The sequence below is a fragment of the Littorina saxatilis genome, linkage group LG12 (genome assembly GCF_037325665.1).
Source record: "Littorina saxatilis isolate snail1 linkage group LG12, US_GU_Lsax_2.0, whole genome shotgun sequence".
Classification (NCBI taxonomy): domain Eukaryota; kingdom Metazoa; phylum Mollusca; class Gastropoda; order Littorinimorpha; family Littorinidae; genus Littorina; species Littorina saxatilis.
In genome coordinates this window covers 42,127,846-42,136,561 of record NC_090256.1, presented here as the reverse complement: position 1 = coordinate 42,136,561, position 8,716 = coordinate 42,127,846, and the positions used below count along the sequence as shown (strand labels likewise).

The following is an 8,716-nucleotide window of genomic DNA, read 5'->3' as shown; positions in this document are numbered from 1 at the left end:
AAGATGTATAGGTTATTGGAACGTTTTCTTATTGACAAAACAAAACGTTAAATTTACAGTACGTCGACCCAGTGTTCTTTTAACTGTACCGACAGGCAAACACTTATGGTACAAACAACGAACTTATCTCAAAATCAAGTCGATGGATCTAGCTTATTTGACTAAATGTTAAAGTGGAGAATAGTCAGCTGATGTCCTGTATGTTAATTACATACGATACCGACACATGCACAGCCTGGCGGTGACCTTACGAGCAGTTTGTTTCTGCTGATATGACGAAGTTACCGAGTAGAACTACGTTCTTGAAATTCTGTATCAGTTCCAAGGTAGACATGCAGAAGTGACAGAATGTGAAAGTGACGTCACTATTCGCGCTATGACGTCTCCTCGAACTTTGTTTCGCTTTTGATGTCAGAAGTTTTCCTTCGGTTAAGAGTGTCAAGAAGAGACGTATTGGTTTGTTTTAAGTCGCTGTCGTTTCTCATTAAGCTGAAAAGCTCGCAAATTTGATTGCTTTTCAGCTTATTGAAAAACAATATCGACTTAAAAGAAACCAATACGTCTCTTCTTGAAACTCTTATCTCAAAGAAAAATTATGAGAAAAAGACGGAGAAAGATGGTTGTCCCAAAAAATAATCACTTCATACAATTTTTCAATCCATTGTTGTTTTTGTGCCTCTTACCATCAACTGGAAACTCGATCATGTGTGTCTATTCTAATTAGACTTTACCTTGCATGTTTAACCTTACTCATTGATCCTAAATTCCAGCGTAAAAGATCACATGATCAGTGAAGCAAGAAATTAAAAAGTGGTCCCGTACCTTTAAGATAAAACGCAGCAACACAAAAAAGATCATCGGGTTTCGCTTGTCACCATAGATTGTAAGAGTTTACATACATTATATATACAGTACATACGTTGGTGCTGGTGAGGGTTGACATTTACACGAATTGGCAGCGCTGGGTTCGGGTTTGTGGTTTCTTTGTGTACTTTATTTTGTATCGTCTTGCCCATCAGACCGTGGAATAAACAACTACTACAGACGTTTCACGCGCCACTGTGTCGATGAAATCATGCCTTCAAAGATTAACACTGGAGTTGCATAAAGTCCGGTCTTCTTCTTCTTCTTCTGCGTTCGTGGGCTGAAACTCCCACGTACACTCGTGGGTTTTTTTTTTTTGCACGAGTGGATTTTACGTGTATGACCGTTTTTTACCCCACCATTTAGGCAGCCATACGCTGTGTGTGTGTGCGTGTGTGTGTGTGTGTGTGTCTGTCTGTGCGTCGGATTGTCTGTGTGTCTGTGTGCGTGTTTGTGTGTGTTGTGTGTGTGTGTGTGTGTGTGTGTGTGTGTGTGTGTGTGTCTGTGTCTGTGTCTGCGTGTGTGTCTGTGTGTGTGCGTGTGTGTTTATGTGTGTGTGTGTGTTTGTGTGTGTGTGTGTCTCTGTCTCTGTCTCTGTGTGTCTGTGTCTATGTGTGTGTCTATGTCTGTGTCTGTGTCTATGTCTGTGTCTGTCTGTGTCTATGTGTGTGTCTGTGTCTGTCTGTGTCTGTGTCTGTGTGTGTGTGTGTGTGTGTGTGTTTGTGTGTGTGTGTGTGTGTGGTTGCGTTTGGAGGGGGGTGATACGAGAGGGGGTCTTGAATCTAGAGGGTCTCAAAGGGGGGGGGGGGGGGGGGTCCACTGTATATAACTAGGGTTTTGGGTCCCCCTGTGACTGGGGAGTACACAAGCCGGACGCACGCCCCCTTACAGCATACCGGTTTGTCTGACGCTTGCTACCCGGAACGACAGTTAACTCGGTACTCCTTCTCCTCGCTCCCTATGCCCTGTCTTTCTACACCCCCACCCCACCCCCCCTCCCACCCACCCACCCCACTCTTCTATACCCTTGTACTGCCTGTCGATTCGCTCCCCATACCTCTCTCTCTCTCTCTCTCTCTCTCTCTCTCTCTCTCTCTCTCTCTCTCTCTCTCTCTCTCTCTCTCTCTTTCTGTCAACCCCACCCCCCATCCGACCCCACTACCCTCGTTGATAGAAGGGAAAGCCGGGTGCCTTGCTTCCTATACCTGTCTCTCTTTCTGTCACCCCCCACCCCCCTACCCGACCTCTCTACACTTGTTGAAAGAAGGGAATGCTGGGTTCCTTGCTCCCTATGTCTCTCTCTTTCTGTCACCCCCCCCCCCCCCACCCGACCCCTGTACCCGTGTTGATAGAAAGGTAAAGCCGGTGTCCCGATGGGGCCAGACTCATGTGTGGGTGTGGGCCGTGGTTTATAAGGGTGGATTCCGATTTCAAGATCGCTTGCTTCAAGGGACTCCTGTCAAGCCCTCGGGAACTGCTGCAGCAGTGTTGCACACGCCCCACCCTGCGTGTACGTCAGTCTGATCTGAGCAGCTCTGTACTGCTATTTCAGGGGACAGCACCAGATTCCCGTCACTTTCTTCAGTCCTCGAGGGTCATCCCTAGTGTGCTGTTTTTAACAGGGGAGGACTGTGTCTCTATTGCAAGCAACAGAAACCACAAAATTGTGGAGTTTGGAAACATGGGGACTTGAGTAGATGCACACCTCAAAAAAACGTGTTACATAATTTCGGAGAAACAAAAAATTGTGACATGATTTCGTAACCATAGTATCACATTTTGTGCGGATTTTTTTCCGTTGTTCTTCAAGGGCTCCTGTTTTTGTGTGTGCAATTTCATCGTGAATGATTACGAAAAGTTAGAAAAACCGATCTGTGTTACTGTCTGAAAGTCTCGAGCAGGTGGATTTTTGTACCAAGATTTGTCAAGCCCCTTTTTGTGGACTGAAGCCAACCGAGACTAGAACAAGGAGGTGGTAGTCTCAGACTCAAAGAAGCTGTGTGCTGGAGGAGGGGCACGACATGATGATCGTGTGTGTCTGGGTCCTAGCCCTCGTGCTGGGAACCTCACTGCCTGCTGCTGATGGCCAAGGTCAAGGTAAGGGCTGATACAATGGAACCCCACTTTTAAGACCCTCCAATTAAACACACACACAAACACACAAACACACACACACACATATACACACTCACAAACATACAGAGTGACACACACACACACACACACACACACACACACACACACACACACACACACACACACACACATATACACATACACACACATACACACACACAAACATACAGAGTGACACACACCCACACACACACACACATACATCCATACACACACATACACACACACATACATACACACCCACACATACACACACACACACACAAACACACACATACACACACATACATGCACACATACACACACATACATACATAAATACACACACACACATAAACACACACACACATACACACAAACACACACACACACACACACAAACACACACACACTCACACACTCACACACTCTCTCTCTCTCTCTCCTCCTCTCTCACTTCGGTGTGTCTGGCTCCTGTGTTGGACTGAATGGTTAATCACGCTTCAGCGTTCTTGGTGGGTTTTTTTTTTCTTTCTCTCGTAATGTCAAGCTGAGATTGTTTATCGGAGTTATAATCAAAAACTGTTTCATGCTTGGCTGATTTTAGATAGAAACTCTCACAACCTTCTACATGTACCAGCGTTTTTGTAAAGAGAAATGTCAGTAACAATGTTAACTACCGCTGTTCAGGTCTTCTATCAAACAATATGAGCCACAAGCTTATCATAATGTTCTTGTGTACAAGTGTATTTACTGTTTGCTGCACCGCATTTTATGCGTGACACATAATGTACATGTCACATACGTATATTGCCTGCGGGAAAAAACCCACATGGCTAAAAACATTGTAGTTCTTAATGTTTCAACTAAAACATTCATACCCATACCATTTTATTCAAAATGACTATTCCCTAAAAGGCACTTGTTTTGAATGGTTGACACACTTAAAGAAAAATCATAAACAATATATCATACTCCGTGTCATTTTATTCAAACTTTCTGTGCCCTGAAAGGCACTTGTTTTGGACGGTTGACACACTTTTCAAAAACACAAATAGAAATCATAGCCTTTCAAGCATACAGATTCATAATTGCTGCAGGTTATGTTTAAATGTCATTTGGATACTATAAAATTTAAAAAAAAACGTTCATGTCCTGGTCACACAAACGGGAACGACAAATTATTGATGATTGCCCCGCCAGGGATGCCTAAGTCATGTGTGACAGCTGTCATCGTCGCTGTCGCGTGCCATCAATGTAACATTACACATTTGTATTTTGTTTTACCATGACTACCAAATTGTGATTTTACTCCAAAAAAACTTTATATGTTACTTGCAACAATTACATTTCTGTCTACAAGCAAAGTTCTGAACGTGTTGCACTAGATGCAATTCGACACTCTAATGATTCTTTTTATGAATTATGTGCGGAATGGTGCATAACTTCTGAACGAATGTTCAAATTACAATAATGTTGCTTGAAGTACCTCTAGTACATGTAAATGAACCCATGATATCCTGAATTTTTGCTTTGAAAGCTAAGCTTCGTTTTTGCATAGCGCCGGCGCTTTTTGTCGCGGAACCCCTCAAAACTGTCTCGGTTGGAATGGCGTAAAATGGAAAGCACACAAGAAGTTTTTCTTCTTGAACGCAAAAATTGCTGAATTTTGTCGCTTCTGATTTAAAAAAAAATTTGACTTTGGTATTTGTCTGGACAACTGTGAAGTACCGGCCCTCATGTATGGCCCCTGTATAAGAAAATACTCAATCTAAAAAGTATGTCAAACAGTAAAGACAAGCAGGGCATGGACAGTTTATTGTTTTTTCCTTCTTCTTCTTCTTCTTCTTCTTTTTTTAAGGGGAAATGGAATCAAGTTATGCTTTAAACCGCAGAATGTTTACAACGTTTTCTTCTACCCAAAAGGTCAGGATCGAGCCTTCTCGTTGTTTGCTCTGTGTCGCTGTGTATCTCTACCATATTTGAATGTACTTGTAAATCATGTCGCTCATCAAAACCCATGACCTACAAACTCAACGCTCCTTTCGAGTTGTGTAACCTTACAAAATAGAAGATAAGTTCAATAAAACGTGTCTTTGTCATAACTTTGAAGTGATTAGTTCTCTTTAGGTAGCAGTTACGCGTAGGAGTATACGAAAGAGGGGGGGGGGGATACTTCACAAGAGGATGCTTATCTCAAACAATTCGCTCATGAAAAACATGAGCTGCAATATCAACACTTGTCTCGATTGTGTGTGGCCTAACTAGAGAGAAGATAAGTCCAACGAAACTGTTGTTTATCATGAATCTGAAGTGATTAATTTCTTCACTTCAGGTAGCGGGTAGGAGTATAAGAAAGAGGCCGCTTATCTCAAACAATTCGCTCCAATGTCAACACTTCTTTCGATTTTTGTGGCCTCACAAAAGAGAAGACGAGTCTAACGAAACGTTTCTTTATCATAAGTTTGAGGTGATAATGGTATGCGTATGGGGGAGAAAATACTTTACAAGAGGATGTCTGTCTCAAAGGCGTAAAAACAACACAGGAGTGCTCGCACATACGCTGTCGCAATGCAGAGGACTTAAAATCGAGCCATTTATCATGTCAGGCAGTCCATAAAGTTGATGCCTGCTGCGGGCATATCCCCGACATCGTTATTCAATCAAGACCGCAATCACAGGCGTTGCATCCGACAGTGCATATTTAACAGCCATTACTCTGCCTGTCGTGAATTTCTACTTAGTGTATTGCAAACAGAAATAGAGTAGACCTACTGGGTAGTACATGTACTTGGAGCATGAATGGCTGGTTACGATCAATTTCACAGACGGTAAACTTCTCTTAATGGCCCGTGAAGGTGAAAAACTCGAGAGCTATGTAGCCTATAGGAGTGTCCAAAACGACTGTTTGGTTTGAGCATGTTTTATTCCTTTTTGGTTATGGACAATCGTTTCACAAAAATAAAATATAGAATCATAACACGAATTGTGCTTATAAACACGTTCTACAATAATCAACATACACAATTACGATTACAACAATGCAAGCATAGCAATACAATCAGCGGTTAACGTACATAAAACGTATTTTCATTTTTAACAAGAGGAGGGGGGGGAGATAGAGGAAGAGACAGAGAGAGAGAGACAAACAGACAGAAATAGACAGAGACACAGAGAGACAGACAGAGACAGACAGAGACAGAGAGAGAGTCAATTATGTGCATTCTTCCCGGGACGCTTTTCTCTATTTGTAGACACATTTGATGACGTCATATCTGGCTTTAAAAAAAATAGAGGCGGCATGGTGGCGGCCGCATTTTGCTATCAAATTGATTTAAATTTTGGTCAAACATTCTTTCTGTCATTTGAGCGTTTGAGGTGACAAGCAACTAACACGCTACGGGCGCATCTCACAACCATTAGTTGGGCAAACATTCTTGCACCCTGTCCGAACTATGGGATTGCTCTTCAGCTTGGAAGCTTCAAAAGTAAATAACTAATTTTTCAATTAAAATGTTGTTTTAAGTTTAAATTGCAAAAAGACACTCAACAATGATTGCATTGTACTCTTGATTATTTTCTGAATTCAATAATATATACATAATCTATTAGGTCCCCCGTGTACATTCGGCGCCATCTCAGTTAGCCGGCCATCTTGTTCAATTCAGTGTTGTTGTTTAGGCCGACAAGTTGACTATTTTTTTCATATCGCATTGCGCGACTTGTTTTTCTTTCGAAAGTACGAAAGGTCCGTTGGTTTATACGATCGATGTACTTTATAATTATATCTCTTGTCTGGGGCCAATGACTCCGCCAGCAATAGAGTCTGTGCTTGCTGATCCATTGAAGGTATTCTCAGACAGCCAGAACGTTCCGTGGCGTTTATTGATGGCCGCAGGAGCGGTCATCTATTGCAATGCATTCGGAGAGGTGACATATGTCTCGTTTTGTTACCGTTCTCACGAGATCAGTTACAGTTTTCTCTCTCTCTCTCTCTCTCTCTCTCTCTCTCTCTCTCTCTCTCTCTCTCTCTCTCTCTCTCTCTCTCTTTCTCTCTCTCTCTCTGTATGTATGTCTTTGTCTGTGTCTCCCTCTGAGTCTCCCCGCTTCTGTCTTTCTATGTCTGTTTCTGTCTATGTGTGTGTGTGTGTCTCGCTCTCGATCGCTCTCTCTCTCTCTCTCTCTCTCTCTCTCTCTCTCTCTCTCTCTCTCTCTCTCTCTCCCATCCGACTCCTGGCACACAGGTCAAAGCAGAGGTTAACTTGAGTGCACGTGTACCTAGCAGGAGGGGGGTGATTCGGGTCAGAAGTGGGGTAAAGCACTTTGGTCTTCAGTCTTTGGGTTATAGCTTTCAGTGGAAAAGATGCCAACATGAAATTGCACTATGTACTCTACTATTTATTGAGGGGTCGTGCTCAACCCCTCTTTCTTCAATTAGTTGAGGGCGGTGAACATGTGTCGTTGTTTGCCGTTCTCATGAGATCAGTTACTTTTGTTTTGTTTCGTTTTTTTTCCTCCTAATTTGTGCATTTTCACAACAGGCTCTTTCTGTTTCATCTATATATATATATATATATATACGACTTGTGTCTGTGTGTGTGTCTGTTCGCGATGCGCGGCCAAGGTTCTCGATGGATCTGTTTCAAATTTGGTGGCCATATCCAGGTACACCCGGGACACAACCTGGTCGATGAGATATTTCAACACGTGATCTCAGCGCGCAGCGCTGAACCGATTTTGTGTTTTTTGTCTGGATCCACTACCAGTAACTCTTCCTTATCTTCTCCACTGTTTTCAGCGTTTACCTCCCTTCCTTCGTATGGCGCGCGGATATTCCCATTCCGTTACTATTTTTAGAAGGTCACTGCACGTTACTATTTTTAGAAGGTCTCCAGTGTTTTGCGCGTTTATTTCCTTTCCTTCGTGCGCCGGCGAAGCCGGCGTACACCCGGCAAAGCCGGGTCCCAGGCGCAGCCTGGTATTTGGCTCTACTTCTTCCCGGCGAAACCGGTACCCGGCGAAGCGGGTAATCATCTAGTCTGTCATACATGGTGTCAATTGGAAAAAAACGGAACAAAACAGAAGTAACTTATTTGGTGAGAATGGTAGTGCACTAGGTTTGGAAAAAACACGACAGTAGCTTATCTCTTTCAACCCGTATGGGGCCCTTCAACATGTGACAGACAGACTGACAAATCCACCGAACCCATTTTGTTCTTCGAGAGAAGTTTTAACAATCTCAAACCGTAACAGCACAGCATATCGTCCATACCGGCAACCAATTATTACCAAGTCCCAAATAGCATTGTATCTCGTTGGTTAAGCACATCACAATCTTACAACCACCACAACGAAGACCAAACATCAAAAATAAAATTTACATTGTATTTGTAACACCCTCTTCATGACGCTTTCATCAAAAACGATCACAAGAACATGCACCATGCGCCTTGCTCTTAAAGTTGCATAACCTACAACCCATGACCGCCAAACCGTCTCCTCTCTGTAACAGCAAAACTAGTGTGAAACATAAGTAATCAATTTATCCACTTGACTATATTCTCAACAGGGACCTATCACTCTTCTTTTCATGTTTTTATGCCTACGGATTTTCAACTACTCTGCAACACATGTAACCCAAATTCAACATGTGCCCGTACAATACCGCTTCTTTTACGAAAACATTGCTTCGGCCATGTTGATTTTAATCAACCAATTTTCTTGGTGTATATTGTCA

At 42.8% G+C, this 8,716-nt stretch overlaps 1 protein-coding gene across 2 annotated transcripts in view; it reads left to right on the top strand.

Annotated features, from left to right (window-relative positions):
* The first annotated feature begins 2,339 nt into the window (after positions 1-2,339).
* The window catches only part of LOC138981980 (uncharacterized), a 275,745-nt gene continuing 269,368 nt past the window's right edge, over positions 2,340-8,716 (top strand). For both annotated transcript variants that reach the window (XM_070355180.1, XM_070355179.1), the window contains exon 1: positions 2,340-2,961. In XM_070355180.1, the coding sequence (XP_070211281.1) occupies positions 2,886-2,961 (76 nt within the window). In that variant the 5' untranslated portion in view covers positions 2,340-2,885. The remainder of the gene's footprint in view (positions 2,962-8,716) is intronic.